The following is a 21,987-nucleotide window of genomic DNA, read 5'->3' as shown; positions in this document are numbered from 1 at the left end:
TCTCAACACGGAGACGGCAGCTGAAGCGTGCATTTCCCATCAGCCCTGTGGAGCTCGCAGCCTCACAACAGCTTTGGGGCTGAGCCTCGACCGAAATTGCCAGCACGCTTGCACTTTCGAAATCACTCCATTTTTTGGTTAAAAATATCCCACCTTAGGGTTGCTTTTTGAATCAAATCACATACTGTATTTTCAATGAGGGCTTGCAATTACTTTTAAATTCCTCTGACCTTTTCGATAAGAACATACTTGAAAATAAATTAGGCTTCCAACCACTTTGTGCTTTGTCCTTATAACATTAAGTGACAAATTCAAACATAGCAGCACTTCAGTTGTACAGTGTCACAACACAATGTTTTCAGTGGTTGTTGAATTCAATGAGGAATTTAAAAAATATATACATAGTAACACTGACCAAAAGTTTGTTACTCCAGTTTAAGGATTAATGCATTATAATTTGACTGAATAGAGTTTCTGAAAATGTTGAAGGTCACATTAAGAAGCCAAAAGCTGAGACAAACTTGTTTTTGTCTACTTCCATGCATGCGAAATGCAGTCAAGAGTACACAACCAACACCTAGTCTGAGCTGATGGAAAATATGTGGCGCATATCAAATGTGCACTAAGCAGGTGGACTAAATTAGCAATGCCAGGTACAGTATTTGTCTCATGTTTCCAACCAGAACCTAACTCTGGTATATAAATATTTGTCTTCCTTCTTTGCTTACAATGTCAAAATCACCTAAAGATCAGTATGGTTAGGTCATGAAGAACCCATGCAAGGCACACTTTAAGGCTTTAGCTTGCTTCCTATGCCAGAGACAGCAGAGGAAGCACCAGTCAGAACTTTCAGATGGATGGGTTCAAGACCTGCAGTGTAATACAGTAAATATCGTACAGCATGACACGAAGATACACGTGACTCCAAAATGGTGAGTATTATTTGGATTCATTCTTCATTGTTTGCTTTTCTTTCCTCTATTCAAAACTGCTATGTACTGGGGTACTCTGTTCCTTTAAATCTAATATCCATTTCACAGATTGGTAATATGCTGCACATAATAACAAGCAACACAAATAAGAAAATTAGAAATTGTTAACTGCAGCTTGCTGCCCAGGAAAATTGCATTCCCCCACCCCACCCCCCATTCTGTTATACATAGGTCTGTAAAGCAGGAGAACACAGACAGACTTTCCCACTCTGTCGCTCTCTCTCTCTCTCTCTCTCTCACTTTCTCTCCCTTCCTACCTCTCTATCACACACACATGTAGATTCTGTCCCTATCTCTCTCTGTATTTCCCTCTCACATGCACACTCACATTCAAACTCTTATCAGCTCTACTGGCCTGAGAGACAAACAGTATTGTATTGCCAAAAATTAAAATAATCAATCAATAATGGGAATGAAAAAAACAACAGCAATAACAATGACACTAATGGCAACAATAATAATTTATTTATTTTAGGATAATGCAATGCCCTAGTTCCCTACTCACTGTCCCTTAGGCTATGGCACACTGCCACACACTAGGCAGCCAATGGTGCTACGTGTCCCTCCCCCACTGAGGCTGGTGTTTTTTCGTTTCATTTCATTTCTTTCGAGTTGAAGCTGTCTCTCTCTTCCTCTCTCACACACACATACAAGCAAGCACACACACACACACACAAACACCCACTCTCTCTCTGTCTCCTCCTACATACAAACAAACAGATCATGTAGAATACCTTCTCTCCTTTTATTCCTCTTTCTCCTGCTTCCCCTGGCTGACCCTGGAACAGAGGGAAAAGGAGGCTTTCGTTAATGAAAAGCCTGACAAACATGTACAGCATGATGTGGGAAAGTGATGATGTACGTACAGCATCTCCTCTCTCCCCTTTTTCTCCAGTCCCCCCAGGGACGCCTGTGTCACCTTTCTCCCCCTGTGGAAACACAGATGACCGCACATGTGACTGACACAAGCCTCATCAAGCCAGGTTGCTCTGAACTCAGGGGCGGACCTTCAACCCTGGAACAAACACCCACAGAACCGAGCACATGTCAGTGCCCCCTCGCACCTCACGCGCTGCTGCTTCTTTTAGCTCCCTCTGGAGACAGAGAACCCACCCTGGAATCCCAAGATGCATCAGTTCATGAAATGATGCCCGAGGCCTTGCTATCTGCTGCTCTGCCAATAGAGGTCACCTCACCACCACAGCTGAATTTGTACACGCATTCTCCTCATTAATCTCTTTGAATAACACCCCCCCCCCCCCCCCCCCATACCAAATGGAGGAAGGACAACACAATCTGCAGCAAGCCGAAGGTGGGCATGTATATGTGCATGAATCACAAGGTGCAGTGACTGAAGACATGTTCTGTTTCCCGATGAGTGTGTAGGCTTGTGTGAGCAGCATTTAGTGGTGAAACAGGCAAGCATTCTCATGCCAGGGATGTCTCCCTAAATATAAATCAACAGGGATTAGCTTTACCTTCAAATGTGCCTCTGTTAATGCTATGCTTCAAGCAGATTTGCTAACGTTTAAAGCGCCCGGTAAGCAAAACGTCAGTAAAATTAGAAGCGCATGGAAAAATTAAGGGCTCATTAAGAGGGAGAACTCTACCATTGATGCAAAACAATTTGGAGTGCACAGCACAGTATGGTAGATCTGTGTAAATGTATAAATTCAGACCTGAGGAAATGTATTGATTCAAGTCTCGTGTCGCTCTTCTGTCCCCGTCCCGCTGTCCTTAGTTTTGAGTCTCCCGTCACGGGGTGTGCAGTGAATTCAAAACACCCTTTCACCTTGAGCCGAGCGGCAAGCGGTTACTCCCCGCGTGACATCGCACAAAAGGATGAGGCCAGTGCAGAGCCCCATGGGTGAGAATCATTACATCGAAACGCTCCCCCGTGTTCCCCCTGTCAGGCTTGTGGGAGTGACATCTTCAAGGGGAAAGGCTGTGTTCCGCAACCATCAAAGACTCTCTCTCTCTCTCTCTCTCTCTCTCTCTCTCTCCAGCACAACAAGGCATTCGTACCAAACTGAAATAACATGTATGATTGCATCATCCATCTATCACAGGACAGCGACGGCGCCTTCACATGAAGGTGCTCGTGACAGGTTACGGTGACCTTTGAGTTAGGAACACAAGCAGGAACTGTATTTTTCTATTTGTCTGCAACATTTTTCATGAATCTCAGTGATCACTAAATTTACATTGTGTAGGAAACAAGAAAGTCTATCACTCGCTTATGTTGTCTGCTTAGAGCCAAGAAGAAAGGTTAGAGGCTAAAGTCTGGTTAGACTGAATAGAGGCCACGGTCTTACAGCAGATTCTCAGCAGGTGAAAGACCTCCCTTGCAGGATGAACTGGATGGAAGCCAAGCAGAAAGCAGTGAGTAAGAGTACAGATGTATGCAGATGGAGTGCTTGGAAAGAAGAGGAAAGTAAGTTTGTGGTGACAGATCCAAAAATGAAGAACACTTCACATCTAAAGACCATATAATTGGCACTTTGGACATAATCCTTCCATCGTACAGTCCTTCCTTTATGGGTATAAAATGAAATTTAACATTTCCACTTTGATTTTTGCACATTAAGTGCATCGATGTGAGCATTAAATACTCTTTGGGAAGTGTTCCATTCGTCTTTCTGCAACACTTTATTTTCAGAATGAAAAACGTAGGCTATGCACTGTAGCGCTTCCATGAACCTGCTATTGAAAGCACAAGGACTGCAGTCATCCTCTGTTACTCCACTGAAAGTAGTTGACTGATCTGGGATCTGTTGCTTGGCGCCAGACCAGCAGGGATAGCAACAACATCAGGGTCTCTCAGCAGGCGAAGAGGGCCGCTTGTTTACTTTGAGCAATCTCCAGCTCTCCAACAGCAATTAAACATCTCTGCCTCCCTTCCTCTCTTCCTCTCTGTTAGCACCCTGTTAGAGCTGGAAATTGGGAGACAGGGTAGATGTTTGCAGAGGTAATTTATTATCGCTCAGTCTTCCCCTGTGCTGGGTGCTATAAAAACGATTTTTAACTCAAAGTGTTCATAGTCTACTGGCTGCCTGTATGGGCACCACAGTCGCTCTCACAGATGTTCACTAGACTTGAACCTAGTTTCACAGGACACAAACACTGACAGGCAACTGACAGTAATTATGTATAAGAATTTAGCCTCTGTGTTTTACCTTATCCCCCAGTTCTATTTTGAGTTCAAGGTAACTCATTCTCCGCTTCTAGCAGATTTGATTGTTTTGAACATTGTAATTAAGAACCCCTCTTCATAATGTACAGTCCCTCAAAATGTAAGGGATGGAAAGAACACGGTCTTCACGTTGATTAATTTACAGGGGGCATGAGCGTAGCTTCATCTTGACACCACACCTCTGGGTGGCCCCTCAGTGACACTGCGTGACAGAACCTCGTATGTCTTTATCAGCTGAGACCACCAGAAAAACGGCTCAGACCTTGACAACTAAGCTGGAGTCACACTTCATAAATCACAGAGGAATCACACAAAATGAGGGCCACTGTAATTCAAGAGAGCTGTAACTAAAACCAGGGGCTATGCAAAATTGCAATCCTGAAGGGCCCCAGTCTAGTAGTTTTAGCAGCTCTCTTTAAATTGATGACATATTTCAGAAGTTGGATAGGTTCTGTCAAGTCAGTAATGAGCTGAGTCAAAAGCTACAGTGGGCAAGGACCTATCTGGGTCAGCAGTGGATGCTCCTTTCTTTAAATTGAAAGGTGAAGGGTCAACCAAGGCAATCCTAGGATATCCTCAACACAGCACATACTCTACCAGTAGGGGTGATTCTCAGGTGCAAAGATATTAAAAGTAAATGGCAGATATGCAAATATTCAAAGACCTTGTCAAAACTGATAATGTGGACGCCTTATCAATTTGCATGCTCGAGGCTGAAACGATTCAGTCTGAGGGTATGACTGTGAAAATGTTTGGGGAATTCTCTCAGAACCAGCTTCCATCAGCGAAACAGCAGCCAACGCAAATGTGAATGTCGACTCATAATGTCATGGCTGAGGACTTCAAATGTTATGAATCCAGCTGTGGATTTGATTTATGAAAAGGTTATGGCTGGGCCTTTATCATTCACTACACATAACTGAAGCACTGCTGCGTGGCTTTCAATATCCAGATCTTGGTGCCAAAGTTATTTTATTCACCCTTTGGTAGATGTAAGAAATAAACCTAATATTCAACTCCTGACTTTTTATCTTGAATGTATTTCTTTGCATTCTTTTGAATCCTTTATTTAACTACAGTAAAACATTGACTATAGCTGAAAATTAAGAACATTTTCAACTCAGAATTATATTATTTCATCAGCAAAGACTGTGTAACCTTCCCTAATATCTCCACAGCTGTGCAAACAACTACTGTACATGACATTACATTACAAAAGCTTGTAATGTAATGTACTTCCAAAGTAATAAAGAGGCATCTGCAACAGAAAAGGACCAGGCTGCCCTTAAACTATGATGTCATTTGCTAAGGACCCATGATTCTTGTCACATCTTTATGGACATTGCTTTTCAAGGTTGGCCGATTCGTGGACCTTCTCTGTGCAGGACACAGGGCATGATGGGATACATCTGCCATGACCAATGACACAGGCTGCTGCTCCAATACATCAAAGGCTTGGCTGCGGTCTGGTCTTGTCGGTTGTACAATGGGCTGTAATCCGCAGTGGCCTGACTGTGCACGGTCATTGGAGCTGTGGGGTTCAATGAGGGACTGAGATGTGGGGCAGGGACGGAGCAGCAAACCTTTTTTTATCTTCAGGGGTGGGGGTGATCTACGACACCTCTGAGCACAGTGAAAATGATTGCAGACCTTTAGGAAAAGCGCTGTACATTATTGCCATCTGTCAGTTTCTGGAGTGATTCAGGGCCAGCTGGCAGCGTGGGGAATGTCCTTTCCTCCTTTCCCAGCATGTGATGAGATACCATGTGAAACGAGGGTATCCATTACTGTTCTTGACCTGCTGGCTCCAGTTCACTTCCATTTGCGCATCTGTTCAATGTATTTGTGGGAGTCATGTGGAAAGGTAACTGTGCATGGTCTTTTAATGATGTAAGTCAGGAGACATGAGAACCACTGTTAAAGTGGTCCTAAAAAGTCAGGCCTTGCTTCCTAGCAGTAGATGCTCTCATATATTCTATAACCATGACACAGCATTTGCGCTACACCCATCTAAATATGTAAAGGAGCAACAGCAGGGCAGCTCAAAAACAATCAAAGGCAACATGAAGGCTTAATAGTAAGATATGGATGGCCAATCATTAGAGCTTCACAGCTGTTCAAGTTAGTTCACCATCTTTGGTGGTGTTCAACTGATGAGTTTCTAGATGTCTCACAAAATGTCTGCATGTGATCCACAGTGACCGCATAAACTAGGTGTTTCTTACACAGAAGGCACATGGGTATATGCAAATAACAGGCACCTGGACTGGTGTCATACTCTACTTTTAGAAAAGGAAAATGATATATGGGATCACAGGCAATAATTCATGCATTTACGTGACAGGTAGCTTGTTTTAAAATAAACACCATAGAGGGTCATGCTCTTGCTTTTTTTTTTAAGGAAGCGCTTACCTTTACCCCTGTTGCATCTGAGAATCCTTGTGTATCCTGACATTGGGAGACAGAAAAAACATGAAAACACAATCACATAAATAATATAATACATAATGGGCTGGTTACATGAAACTGCCATATTGTCTGAATAAACAGTGTAGTGAAAATGGTTCTTATTGACGCAGTTCAGTTGGCACACTCAAGTTAAAACCAAACCAATGCCAACATAAGGGTGGCACAGGTCATAGATGTTGATAATGATCACTTGTGACTGTATCGACATTTACATTTTCCCCTTAAATTTATTATAAAATTCTACTATGTGGAGGGGTGAAAGAGTTGCAAGCGTGAGTGAATGCCAAGTGAAAAAATGAGCTTGTGCGGGTGAGAGGGCGAGCAAATGAGCATGTGACTGGGTGCGAGGGTGAATGTGAGGCAGTGAGTGGATGAATAGTAAGTGAAAAGGTGAGTGTATAAAGGATGAGAGGGTGACAGAGTGAGTGAATGAAGTGTGAGTAAAAGGTCAAGTGAAAAAGACAGTAAGGGGCAGAGGGCTTGGCATGTGGGCCTCTGAATTTCACCTGAAACAGCAGAACGGCCCAGAAGAGAAGACTGTGTCTTAATATGTATTTTAAGAATAGCAGTAATGGACAGTGCTAATGGACAGCGGTGATGGGCAGCGGTAACGAACAGTTGGTAACGGACACTGTAATGGGTAGTGCTAATGCACATGGTAATGGATGGTGATAATGGACAGTGCTAATGGACATCGGTAATGGACAGTGCCAACTGACAGTGGTGATGGGCAGTGGTAATGGGAGATGCTAATGGACAGTGGTAATAGACAGTGCTGTAAAGCGTTAATGGACATTGGTAATGTCACTTATCTCAACCTTTCCTTCCTTCCTGAGTTATGAGGGAGGTGGGCTGCTCATTGAGATGAGTGGGAGCTGCTGAATCACTGCCTGTTGACTGCAGTGTTGAAGTGGCTTCCCAGGGCAGTTTTTCATGATCTCTTTTGTCAGGCTAACCAATGTCAGCTGGGCCAGCTACAGATTTGGGCAGTGAAGGATTCAGAAGACTGGGCAGCTATTGCTTCTGTCAGCATTGACACTCAAGACTGAGGTGAAGAACACAGAGGGGACTATCGACAAAGAACTGGAGAGTAGAAGAAGTGATGTGGATTCTTCTTTTTTTTTTTTGAGAGAGCCTTGATTCCTGATTCAATTCCACTACTGCTATTTGTTTTGCCACAGCTGCCTAAGAGAACAGTTAATAAATGATTACAGAAGGAAGTGTTTTAAATTCTCATTTTGTCACATATATGTGCAAATATTATTTCCTGATTCAAGATTAATGTACATTAATCAAAATTTGAAAGCTTACATTGAGTTTCCTGTATATTACATTCTTACTAAGTGCAAATTTTGAGGAGTTCCAGAATCTCCTGTGTCCTCCCAATCATCAATCTTTCCTCCTTCCAGTCCGTAACAGTGATTATACAGACAGGGGACGCTGGAATTCCTCATCAGCATGTGTGCGGCGTTATGACAGTGTGACTGCCGACAACAGTCCTCTCTGTTTCACAGGAATAGCTGCAGCTGAAACTGGAGAGAGGACCATATTTCACACAGTCAAGCAGGCCTTACACCTTTCTCTGCGGCAGAAAGCATCAATACCCCTATGACAGCACGGTTAATGCACCCCTCTGGGTCTGCACTAAATTAGTACTGGATGTTTCTTGCCAATCAACCAGTGATCCGATTCAATTAAATTCCGAGATGAATCATTGTTCACTTAAAGGCATAGAATTACACAACATTAATTCCGAAACAGCTTGGCCTGATACTGAATGTTTGGATGATGCGAATAATCTTCTCCAAAGCTTTTGGTAATTTTTCCATCTGTACCCTATTCTGTTCGATTTGTCTCCAGAAGCTGGAAATTCCAAATGGATAATCCTAATATTTAATAAATAGTTCTTTTGGTATAATTCCAAATTCAAAGGTGAAGTTTTTAAAATTTACTCATTTACTCATATAAACTATTTTGTTTATCATCGTCCTCATTTTTAGTGGCTTAATGTTCATTTGAATTATTATTTTCTTAAGTTTCTGTTTACGTGGGAGGTGTTCAATATCTCCAAGCAAGAAAAGCTTATCTATTACATTTCAATTAAAAATGCAGTAATTATGTCTGTTTCTGATGTTTAATCCATTCACTTTGAATATTCAAAAAGAGGTACAGGGTTTGAAAATGTCGCTAAGTACACCAAAATACACAATATTTTGCAGATTGAGCAGACTAAAACTGCTCTATCCAGTATGTGTTCAGTATCCAGTATGTTTTCAAATGTAATGTATGGCACAGTATACAGGTTTAATTAATCAAACAGAACAGATATTGCACAGTGATTCTTTAAACAAGTATGCTGCAGTGTAGGTTCTTAAAATGACTGTGGTCATTAGAATTCAAGTTTAATTTGATTGTATTTGCAGTGTGGGAGTTTAAGATTACAGCATCTCTACTCTATAGTGTGGGAGATTATGGCAGCTGTACTCTGCAGTGTGGGAGATTACAGCAGATGTGGTCTGCAGTATGGGAGATTACAGCAGCTGTACTCTGTAGTGTGAGATATTACAGCAGTAGTGCTCTGCAGTGTGGGAGATTAAAGCAGCTGTATTCTGCAGTGTGGGAGATTACAGCAGCCATACTCTGCAGTGTGGGAGATTACAGCAACTATACTCTGTCGTAATGCAGGATAATAGCCCAAGCCCCCACCCCCCTGATAATATGTGCAGCCAGAAGCTCAAATTCAACACAATCAACAGAATGTAATTTCAGCATCACACTCACCGGTGGGCCTGGGGGCCCCGGCTCCCCAGGTTTTCCTCGACGCCCCTAGGGGTGGAGACAGAGATTTATTTATTTATTTATTTATTTATTTATTTTATGAAGAGCAGGAACAAATCTTAATTACTCAGCCCTGCGTGTTTTACTACTCTTTCTCCAAATGCATAATCTCCATATGGAAGACAATCACCACAAAGTGGTGGACACTAATGCATAGGACAACAGGCACCCCTTTCCAGAGACAAACAGTGTATTTACATACATGAATACAAATGAAGATGAATAAACAGGGGAAAGAAAAGGCAAAAGAGCACTGTGCAAAACATCAACCCGTTCCTGAAGCGATGCTGTGAACACGGGCTTTGATTATACAGAGTCTGATATGGCGTGCATGTGTCCCTTGAAACACAAAGAGAAACAAGGAAGGAGAAAATGAGCTCTGCTCAATAAGACTGTGTTTAACTAGAAGAGACAGCCAGAGGGCATAACCACAGTATCTGTCAAGCAAATCAAGTGTCAATCAAAAAAAGTAAAAATAATTGAGGTTCATAGTCAACAAAGACAGGATAAGTTAAAATACTACACCATGGGTTGAATATTGCCATTTCATTCCTTTCAATGACATACACTCAGTTTGCACAACATCTAAGAGTGATTAGTCTTCTAAAACCTTTCTCTGATGAACTTCAAACAATAGCAGGATTAAGACGAGATGTATAATTCTGTGGAAAAATATTATGCATAACTTTGCCATTCCAAATGGGACATGAATGAATCATTTTTAGAGGTTATACATGGTCATATTTGAATGCTGAAAATGCTGAATTATGATCTATGAACTATAATACATGAACATTTAAGACAAATGGTTAATGCGTGTTTCATTTTAAGCAGCAAAATGTCTCCAACCAGGTGGTTGTGTGGTAAGTGTGCTTCAACCAAAATCTTAGAAAGGTACTGTAAAGTTGAAATTGCAAATGAAAAAGAGCACTCAAAGCATAACACAGCACTCTATACCTGCTCAAAGAAACACTGTAATCGAAAAATGAACAAATATACATAGACATTTGAAACTTGAAAGATGGTAAGTTACCCCACAGACACTTAGCCCACAGAGACCAGTTTAGGTAGCTGCTGCTAGCCTCCCTCTCTTTATATATGAAAAAAATGAATAAAGGGAATGCTACTGCACAACACCCTGAGGAAACTCATTTTAAAAACAATAATAAATTAAAACTCAATACAAGACAGTCTCAAACAATCCTTTGAAGTTAACTCTGTGTTCCACTGTTGTAGCTTAATAGAACAGCATAAAACACTAGGATGGGAAAGAAAGGCAGTGTTCTTGTCTCATATTCCTCTAGAGTGAAGCACCTCTGGATCTGTTCTCTAATCTTGCTTGATACAGTACACAAAACAATGCCAGAGAACCTGTGAAGAAATGACACTGTAACTGACACTGCAATTGATTACCATCTGTGAAATGAAGTGAGAAAAAAGGGTATAACCGTCTGCTCCTGCCAGACAGCCTAAAATGGACTAGGGGGCAATATATGAAGGAGTGAATGGATGAATAAACAGCCAGATCATTCAGGTGTACCACAGCGGCTTGTATTACACTGCGCCACCCTGCCATCTCCACCGTCTTCAATGCTGTAATCGCAGTAGCAACCTCTGTTGCTATGCAACATCGGATGTCCTATAAATTTGACAACATCCATGCTTGTGATTATTATTTGAGAGCTGCACTGAGTCCCTCCTTCAGGGCACTGCGGTAGAATTTGTTGGGGGTGGGGGGTGCTGCTGGAGAAGGTGATTAGGTCACAAGACACACTAAGAAAGAGATAGGGAGAAGAGCTCCCTGGAAACTATATCTGATGAAAGACCATCTCTTTGCATTGGAATCACTGCAGACATATACAGCAGGGGGCAGAAAATACATTAGCTATATTTGCAATGGGGTAACAGTAGCTCTTACGTGGGTAAATATAAGACTTAAAGGAAGGAAGCTGTCTGCATTAGCTCAGCAGTGAATTTTAATCCTGTGGCTTCAGCCATGTGGAGTGCAGCATTGTGGTGGGAACAGAGAGATGTAATGTGTGCAGAGCCTAGTCCCTCCAGAGTACTGCCCTCCATGAGTCCAAAGCTACTGTGGGCACCTTCAGAAGTGTGCTGTGATCCCGATCAGAAATGCCACCAGTGTCACGCAGGGATCTGGAGTCAGATTCCTCACACCGGAGATGAGGAGGGGAGCATTACTGACATTAGAGCAGACAGGCCAGTTCCAAAGCTCCCATAATCACCCCAAAGCAGGGGAACAGACCCCGGGTAGTCCCGCGGTAATCCAGGAGAGATGTGTGCCATCAGGGTTCATCTAATCCTTTCAATGCGCACAGGCACGCACTGCACTTACGCCAAAACACACACACACACACATATATATGTATATACATACTACCACACACACAAGCGTGCATGCACACATGATCATATGAGCACACAGCACACATCATTTGTGCAGCAACTCTCTCTCTCTCTCTCTCTCTCTCTCTCTCTCTCTCTCTCTCACACACACACACACACACACACACATACAATTGTGCATGCACACACATATGCTCAGTCATAAATTATACAGGCTTTTGGTCATAGGGATCTGTAACTTGTGTCAACAAGCCTAATACAAGGCACACAGAAGTCTGACTACCATTAAGTGAGTCTTCTTTGTGTTATGATCAAGGTAATGCTTGTTACTAGCTTTCAGGGTGAATCAAAAGGCTATGTGCAAAAGGATCCTGCATGATGAAGGCACCCGTCTTTTCAAAGTTTCTGAATTTCATAGAAGCAGATAACAATTTCACCTACATATTAATGAAGCCCTAGTTTTTACCTCAGTCTGGTTTTATAAGATGCCAATGAGAGGGGTTTCAAGTGTTACTAATATGCACAATGATTAAATGAGCTCATGCCTAACATCAAATTGGAAACGTCCTCCAGAAATTTTGAAGTGGCTGGAGGAGTTCACTGTGTGTGTTTGCCTGGAGTGGCTCTGCACGGAAGCATGACATCATGAATCTGCTGTTTCCACCTGTAAGTCTGTTAATGGAGGAAGTCTCTCTGCTGCTACCAAAGTCTTTAATTAACTTGCTGAGGTAAGTGTTTGCCTCACGAAGTGCCTGCATCAACAGGCCACCTCCTTCTCAGCCGTGCCAATCCCACACATGAGAAGAAAATGCCATGCCAGGTGACGTCATGAGACGGCATCATCCTGATGGAAACACTTGTTCAATAGAAAACACTGGATGGTTATTATTTTGGATTTCAGTGGATGAAAACTGAAGTAAAGACATGAGCTTTCATGCTGCCTTTAAAAAAAAAAATCTAGCCGCATGGTGCCTCACTATGCTGTAGTATAGAAAATCTTAAATATCTACATCTCTGACCAGAGAAAGAGGGAAATGACTTTCCGCTGTCCGAATAGGACGGGAACAAAATTGCTCAGGAGGGCAGTGAGTCAGGGATGCTGTGACACACTGCATACTGCAGAGCAGATTGAAAGGGGTGGTTGCCATGACAGTGGTTAACACAATATTTATGTGCTTATGAACTTTTCCTGGGTTTGGCCTTTAAAATGCTGAAATTGAAATGAAAAAAAGAAAAGATACTAAAATGAGACATCAGGAAGAGGATGACTTTGGCCATTTAACCTTTTGATCATATTGGAAGAAGGTATTGTCTCCATCAGAGCTCTGATTATTGCCAGAAACCTAAAAATATGCCAACTGTCTACTGGCAGCAGACAAACTAGATTAATTCATTCCATAATTAAGATTAATTATGCAATGTCACCTTCCTCTCATCCATGCAGATGTTCTTACATTATTCCCTGAAAGCTTGCACCCACTTGCTGCAAAGTTTTAGCACTATCTTCAAATCAACAAAAATATTTTGTCCAAGCCAAAAGGCCTCCTGAAACTGAGAACATCTTCACTGCAACATGGCCATTTCGCTACAATATCAAAACCGCTAATGTATTCATACAGACATGCAGATGTAAATAGTAAATTTTACAAGATTATACTGTCACTGTACATGCACATTTTACTCTGGCTACAGAAATTGTAAGCCTTTTGGCTGAGTGGCTGGTAAATCTGAGCTACAATTAAGAGTACATCTCACAACAATATTTTCTAAACCTGTCAAATGTGATATGACGTAATGTGAACAAATGTCATACAGAAACTGCGTTCAACACTGGCTACATTGTTCACAATTAAGCACAGAGTACTAAGAAAAGTGGGTTAAGCCCACCTAGAATCAATCAATGACATGTGCAGAATTTGAGAATTTGAGAATAAGCAACTGCTGTGAGAGGTTCTGTAGAAGCTATGTGTGACTGCCACTGTGCATAGGCAAAGAGCAAGACCCATAGTAAACCATTTACACACATAAACAACCCGTGTCTGAGGGGTCCACTGCTTGGGAGAATGAATGAATGGTGTGAGAAGGCGGTGATGTGAAAAAGACATCTGGCTGGCTAGGACCTAGTGCAATGCAAACCTATTTAATTCACATCTATGCAACAAAAAGTATGCAACATTTAAGTCTAATCAGAAATGGAATGTGAGAGAATGGAAAAACAAGATCCATGACAGTTTTTACACAATTATGAATGTGCCAAATATGAAATGATTTCACAACAGTTCATTTATGAGTGAAAAAGCCATGGCCACTGGATGTGACCTTGGACTCAAGGCAATACATAGCACAGCACTCTAAGTACATGTACAGTTTAAGACTGTAAAGTATTCTCAATATGAATATTATGTGATGCTGTCAACAGTTGTGCTTAGAAGTAAAATAAAAACAGCTATTCTGACTTGAAAGCATAATTATATCTTGTGCTTATCAAAACTCCTTTTTGGGGATACCTACATAGTTTACATGCTACACCAATACCACTGCCTATCGACAGAATCAGTTTAGGCATAGAGCCGCAACCAGGAGTAATATGGCTGTGCCCTGCATCAGATGAGAACCTGCAACCTTCTGGTCTCAAGTTGAGATCATCAAAACTACTACTAAGGTACACCACAGACTCCACTGTTTAGAGAAAGTAAGTACAAACAAAAACTAACTTTAACATAGGTTTTATGTTACTATCTAAGGAAAGCATAAACACTCAATCAGATCTCAATCAACATTAACAAGATAGGGCAGATGAAGTCTTCTGATGCTCAAAATATGAGACAACAAATGACAGCCATATGTTCATGTTGGTAAATATATAATATTCGCTCAGAGAGCCACAAAACTCATGAATGTCCCTTTAAAATCCTGTGCCAAGTCTTTGTCAGCTTGGCCAGCTTTCCTATGTCTCTGAAATCTTTATCTTTATATCTTCAACACAATACATAATTAATATATATTTAAATTATTAGCAGTAGTATGGTACTAGCTAGTAAGGTACAACAACAACAGTGGATATAGTAACACTATCAGCAATAAAGTAGTGGTGTTAGAGTAGTAGTATTACCATTTGTTGCTGTTACCTTCATTAAATTTCAGATCCCTCTGAGGGTTGGGGGCATGGATTGGTAGGGTTACCAGCAGGAACTGTAGCTCCCCTGTTGGGTATGATATCCATACACCGCTCTCACTCTGAAACAGCCAGGCCTCGGCATTCTCAGGGAGGCCTCAGTAAAACAGGATTAGTTCCAGTTGTTTAGCGGGGTTAAGAGGAGCAGCCGGGGCGATGGGAGCACAGCGAAGCTGACAGCTGGCTGGCAGGGGCTCAGATACGGCTTAGCGTTTCTTACTGTTTTCAGCGGCTCACGATATGTGCATCAGCTCCCACAAATCTAAATATTTATGAAGGCGTAAGGAGATGGCTGAGGCTCCGGGCCACTCGAAAAACATCTCGGCTGGCCAAAAATGACCACGCAGACCTTGATGCACTTCATCATAGACGGTGCCACCAGATGCTGACACTGGATCGGTTTCAACATTTCGCACGACTGTAGGATTAAGGTTAGGTTAGCTGATCCTGAATCAGTGCATGGGGGACATGGGGACACCCTCCACAGCAGACCTATTTTACTATACTGCAATCTCACCCCCCCTTTCCTGTGTAGTTCTACCTTTCTGCCACTGGGTGGCGAGCTGGTACCATCTTTAGAAAATGCTGGTTGGAACAAAAAAAGCGCAGCTGGACTGAGCTGGTATGAATAAGACAGGAACTGTCTGCAGTGGGGGTTGGATACACAAAGTGCTCTTCCACTTCAATTAAACACGTGGGAGAAGAACAGGTGGAGGAGATGCCAGAGCCCTGTGGACCACAAAGACACCACCGCATAGTTCTTTCCTCGCTCCTGTTCAAGAGGTTGGGTGACACTGCAGGGTCACGCTGTTCTTGAAGCCTGTACACCGCTCAGTGCACTGTGCATCCGCACGGCTCCGCAAAGCCCTGCGACAAGCAAAAACCTTGAATGCTGTTAACTGGGCACAGAGCCTTGCCATTCACAGCTGGGGAAGCATGTCAGTGGCTTATTTTGTTCAGTGCTGACACTTTGAGAACCCACCAAGTTCAGAAGCTTATAAAAAAAAACATGGTACTGGTTGGTGTGCGGCTGACACTAAACAAATCAGCATTTTAATATGGGCCCTTAATTAATCGGTGCTATGCACTATCCTCCGATTCAAATTTCCTTTCATCTGCATGCGGGACATACAGAATTGAAAAGTTAGTGAACAAGTGCAGCAGGCTAGTTCCTCCCGTGTCCTCGCTGCCTCTCAAATGTTCTCATTTCTTAATGGATGGTGTAATTGTCCACGGCTTTTAGGAGTTTCATGGTCAAATCTGTTCTGGACTTCGGGGCAGATATCATTTACGGCCCATTCGCTGTAAATCGCAGACTTTGTACACTGCTGGGATTTTAAAGTGTCATCGGGGACGTAACAATTCCAGATGGGATTTTTACTCCAAATGGCAATTTAGAAATCAAAATCGACCTCGTTTTACAAACCAAAGATGAACAGAGATTTAAGATTTACTGATCTACTGAGGCTGTGCCTAATATTAATCAGGAAGCGTTATGGATTACAGTAAGATTATGAAGCCATCTGTATCAGGTTATCAAAGTGTCAGAATGCTGTCTTCAGCATGCAGCCCTCTAAAATTAACACACAGTATTTTAAATAAGTTTGTGATTGTGTACTGCTGTGTGGTATGTGGAAATTATCTCTGTTTACAGAGATCCACTCTTGCTGCTGTTGCTGCTACTGCAGCTGAATGCCTGTAGCCACCCCCATATTCCTCCTATTCATTTGCTTAACAAACACTCTCATGCAGGGTGACTTACATTGCTTACATACCATCCATTTTTACTGGTGAGGATTTATTGAAGCAGTTCAGGTTAAGTTCTTCAGCCATAAAACAACAATGCTACAGCTAGGGATCAAACATGCAACTTTCTGATGATGAGCACAGTTCCTAAACCATTACACCACATCACAGGTGCTTTGTCTGAGGGCTTTGGTTTGGGGACATGGGGAGCAGCAGCCGGGTAGGCTTGCTTGGCTCCTGAGATATTCTTGTGCTGCAGGGCTTACTCAAAGATGAAAAGGGCTCTTACTGTCATTAGCAGTGGATATTCTCCGTCTACTGGAGCTATATGATTCCTGACCCTCTACTCAAATAGTAAATAGAATATACCAGTCCTTTCACCTGAGGACACCTTCCCCAAAATCAGCGCACCCCTAATGCCAGGAGGTCTGAGGCATCCCTGGATTACTGGCCCCCACGTTTGGCGAACTGATACAACATCACACAGACATTGTGAGAATATTAGGAGTTAGTCAGGAAAGCGCCAGTCCCTCTAGAGTAACACTAAAACCACACGAACCTGTGTAATTATGTTCCACTTCTCTGCTGCACGTGCGATAGTGCCCTGAAGTGGGTTACTGGGGAGAATCCGCCATGTGTGGAGGTATAACTTACGACCAGCTGTGTCACAAAGAACATTACCCTCTTACTCGCCCATAGTTGTCCAGCCTACAAGCAATGTGTAATTAAAGACCCCTACTCTCACAAGGTCAAGACCTCTGTATAGAGCGCTGTAATTAATCAGACCTCAAATGTGCATTTATTCCGGATCAACACGGATCTGGCTGTGTTCCTCAGACAGACAGATCAATCAAAGATACACATTTTGGTACCCCCTCTCCTGCAACCTCCAACCCCCCCCCGACCACCACCTGTCTGCTTACCAGCCACACACACTGATCTGCTCGAAAGAAACCACTGATTTTTTTATTGGTTATGAAATAGCTCAACTCATGCCCTACTTCTGTGCTCTGCTTTATGGGGGTGTAACCAAAGCTTGATTTTGTGAGACACAGTAAGAGTATGGAATTGACATCAATGTTTGCTAAATGTAAGAAGCCGGTAAAAGTGTTGTTCGAGCAGTTTTCAGGCAGGTGCAAGTATTTCTAACCAAAGAAGACAGATGCCAACAATGTATACAACAAGGATCCTTCTTTTGCAAAATTACTACACTCGTATGTTCCACAGACATTCAGATTGGGTGTTTTGAAGCATTGTCATACTGCCTAAATTCTGACCTTGAGTTGTTATTAATTATACATTTTCCTGCACACTACTGTCTAAAACTGCTATGGAGTAAGGAAGCAATTATTTATTTATTTATCATAAAATGAAAAAAAAAGTTTTGTGATAATATGTAAGAATCCAAAGAACAAAATGTAACACTCTCTTGACTTCCTCACTTAAAAGTTAAGGACGCTTTCACAATGGCAATTGGATTGAACATCTCACCTCTACCTCTCAGCAAAGCTGAACTTGGAAATACTGCAGGAGTAGGCCATCTTGTACAATGGAGGGTCTTTGAGGAAACTGTGGGCTGTAAATCAGCAGGGTGTTAATCTGGCAGTAAAAGCTCAGCTGTGAGCTCTGCTGACCTGTAAATTCTTCTCTTTGTTGAGCCCGGGCCCCGGTCTTACTGCTCCTTCCATTCTCCTGCCCTCCCCAGACCTGCTTGCATACCCTGCTGAAAAGTCATATGTCCCTCTCTGTAGAAGTGGCTGGTAGTTGGGGGGGGGTGGGCGAGTTACACCACTGAGCTACCCTGGGGGGGTCAAAATGCATCCATTATTGGAGACACAAACACAACTGACTGCTTACCGGTCCTGTTTTACGGCTTTCTGCATTGGATGTGATGAAATGCCTGCGTGAATACCTTGGGGAGAGGCTAATGTCAAGGACTCTGAGACTTAGCTGTGTGGCAGGCATGCATGGCATAGTCATAAATATAACTTATGTGTGGGGAAAAATAAGGAAGGTAAAAGCCGCACTGTACCTACCCCTGTCCATATCAGTGGTCATATCAGCAAGTGAAGGAATCTCTTGCTGAAATGCTTAGTCCTTAAATGTAATGAATATCTTGGGTCCACTCACTTTGCCAGCTCCTGATAGGCTGGTCTTAAATACCCAGCTTTGTAGGACCAGAGGAGTCAGTGATCCACAAGCAGGCAGATAATTTTAACTCCAATCCTTTCCGAGGAAAAAAGGTCTCAGCCACTTCTTTGAGATAATTTCCCCTGAAAAGGCTCAGGACTTTGAAGACGCACAAAGGCGTTACAGTCCTGTATGCAGTGTCCAGCTCAAAGGTGACCTTGCGTCACCCCCCCCCCCACCCCCCCGGTCCGCCTCATGGAAACAATGTTGGGGAGGGTGTATTTGCACTCCGTGGGGCAGCGTGACTCCTATTCCCTGGGAGTGTCTGCAATGTGACACGTCCACCCTGCCACCTTGTCCGCAACTGTCAGTGTTTGCGATCCGTGGCAACCCTCTTGATACCCAGGGACATTTGTCGACAGGGCAACACATGGCCGTCTTGCTGGGCCTGGCTAACTGGGCACCTGTTGGGCAGGCCACATGCCATTCTGTTCAGGAAATGGACAACTGTAATCACCAGGGATGTCCCACAGCTACAACCATTCAGTACCACTTTCACTTCACTTCAGAATACAGGGATATTATGCTTGGATGTTTCAAACCACAGCCAGCTGGATAAAAGGCTTTTAATTTGTACTATGTTCACAGGTACACATGAGTGCAGCATTTATATTAATAAAGATATCAATATTACCGCAAAGACATTTAATAAAGATGTCCACCATTTGTGTTTGTGCCAAGAGAGGTGTTCAGTGTAATTTAACTGGTAGTTTGGGAGAATGAAACTCTTGGCTTAAATAGAAACCTTCCAGCATATTTGTCGATGACTGCATTATCATATGCCTGCTATGTTGGTCGGTGAACTTAGTTGGTGCTCTTTATTGACTGTTTGACCATATAGATCATTTTAATTTTCAGCTAAAGTGAGTGAGAAATGTTCTACGTAACCCTGGTCCTTAGTCAATGGTATTTGGTATTTAGTATGCAACATTTAGTATTTAGTTGCAGCTTTGGCTGTATAGGTTCTTATTTTTATTCAGATTTTTTGCAATGACCACATTTTCTGGAATCAATTTTCCAGGTCCCAAAAAGCATTGACCTCTGCAGAAATGGTCAGAGATGACTCACATCAGTGTATCTATAGATGGATGGAGGGCGAATGCAATTCCAGCAGCATCACAATGCTTCACGCTCATTATTTACTGGGCATCAACCGATGTTGCGGCTGTCGGGCACTCTAATGTTACAAGGGTCAGATTCTCTTACCGACGGGCATCTCTCTCAAACAGCCGGCTTAGCTTCCCAATCATGAGAAAATTACTCCCAACCCAACAACTGGCCAGCGTGTGTAAACATGTGCCCCGCTCCCATTTCACCCGCCACTTTTCCAGAGGTCTGCTCAGTATCAGATCATTAGCACTCTGCTCATTCCGCCTCGACTCGGTCACTGAAGACAGAAAAGTGCCTGCAGGTTCCAGTACCTTATCTCAATTCAGTGCTACTGATTTGCAGGGATCAAAGTGTATAAAAACAATTGCCAATTTTATTTCAGATTTTCAATTGTTTCTCTTAAAAGTTAACTGATTCTTGAGTGATCTGGCAAACACATCCTTACACTGCACAACTAATACTCCAGAATATTGTGAGTTTAAGTTTGCGTATGTGAAACTATGCCCAATAAAGCAGTGGATGCTGGTTATCTTATTCTGTCCTGTGAGGTGCCATCAAATGGTCCAGATATAGCAATTCTCAGATCCCACATGCATTGCAGTTTGTGCCGATATTTTGCAAAGTTTTTCAATAATTAATATCATGAAATGTCTCTTTTAATGTGTCTTTTCTATTAACTGGCATTGTAGCTGCATTAACTCGTTGAACTGCACAATTTTTTTTTAAATATGCTCCAAAGAAAGACATAACTCCACCATATTCTCTTACCCATAAGGTTCATGTGCCCTGCCATTTCTCACTTCCTGCCCCGCCTGTTCAGACTGCTGTCATTAGGGTATCCAACTAATCATCAAAGTGACAGTAACATCACAAAGCTTCCAACCAACAAACCTGCTACTAATGAGAAACGGGAAACAAATTTCGTATAGCAATTTGTGGCCTCTCAATCAACATTGCCAGCGACACATAAAAAAGCCTGGACAGAGCAATCAAACACCATTGAGCCCACTGCTCCACTCATTTTAGTGTTATCACAGGTTATCACAGTGCAGTCTCATATCACACATAATCAGCTGCCATTAACAGATACCAGGTGGAAGCTGGACACAAACTAATGACAAACACATAATATGCAGTGTACCTGTGTGTTCATAGATACTATACCCTCTAAAGCACTCTTCATTCAACATATGTTATGAGCAAATGTGTGTGCGTGTGTGTGTGCTAATTTACTAATATGATCTCTTGTAATAATCAATATATATAATATAATGTATTACCTCAAATGTATTATGGTAAATGTATTTTAATGCATCTTGCTCATGCCTTAAAATAGGTTTGCTATACTTCCGGTTTCTAAACCAAACAGTATTGTTGATAGTAGAAGTAGTAGCAATACCCGGACAGTGAAGACACTGTTACCAAGATATTGCTTAAAGATAATCATTCTTAAATCAGTTGCTGGAGGGGTAAATTGCAGGACAACAGAATGCCTTTGCTATCAGTGTCACCTGTTGATGGTACATGAATTACCCAGATTTCCCCCTTATCCAGTTAAGACCTAGCACACAGCATGTGTGATTGTTGTGATAAAGTCCACATTTCAGAGCCCTGCCTCTTACTTGGTCACATATGTCATGATGGCCCTCGATGGCCTATCCACCTCTCACGGATGCACTCTGCCACCTCTCTGCCTGTCATCCCCAGTTCCAAAGTCTCCGACTTCTCTTTCTGTGCACGTGTGGAGCACCATTCAATATGGGCACGTGGCCCACTCTCCCTCTTGCTGCACGGGAAATGCTTCAGAAGCAGTGGGGAGCGCAATTTGGAGCAGGGGGGATTCTGGGAGGAGGGCCCAAGTGCAGCCTGCCAATTCTCTGCATGTGTGGAGCACGACCAAACCAAACCCA

General features: G+C 42.6%; 1 protein-coding gene across 1 annotated transcript in view; it reads right to left on the bottom strand.

The window, feature by feature from the left end:
- Positions 1–798: 798 nt before the first annotated feature.
- The window catches only part of LOC118790336 (collagen alpha-1(XIX) chain), a 61,062-nt gene continuing 39,873 nt past the window's right edge, over positions 799–21,987 (bottom strand). Inside the window, exons 18-22 of the mRNA XM_036547245.1 lie at positions 9,436–9,480; positions 6,598–6,633; positions 1,859–1,921; positions 1,727–1,771; positions 799–810 (exon numbers count right to left, since the gene is read on the bottom strand). Of these exons, the coding sequence (XP_036403138.1) occupies positions 799–810; positions 1,727–1,771; positions 1,859–1,921; positions 6,598–6,633; positions 9,436–9,480 (201 nt within the window). The remainder of the gene's footprint in view (positions 811–1,726; positions 1,772–1,858; positions 1,922–6,597; positions 6,634–9,435; positions 9,481–21,987) is intronic.

This window comes from Megalops cyprinoides, chromosome 15, assembly GCF_013368585.1.
Source record: "Megalops cyprinoides isolate fMegCyp1 chromosome 15, fMegCyp1.pri, whole genome shotgun sequence".
Lineage (NCBI taxonomy): Eukaryota > Metazoa > Chordata > Actinopteri > Elopiformes > Megalopidae > Megalops > Megalops cyprinoides.
The sequence above is the reverse complement of the archived record's forward strand: the minus strand, read 5'-3'. Positions and strand labels throughout refer to the sequence as shown.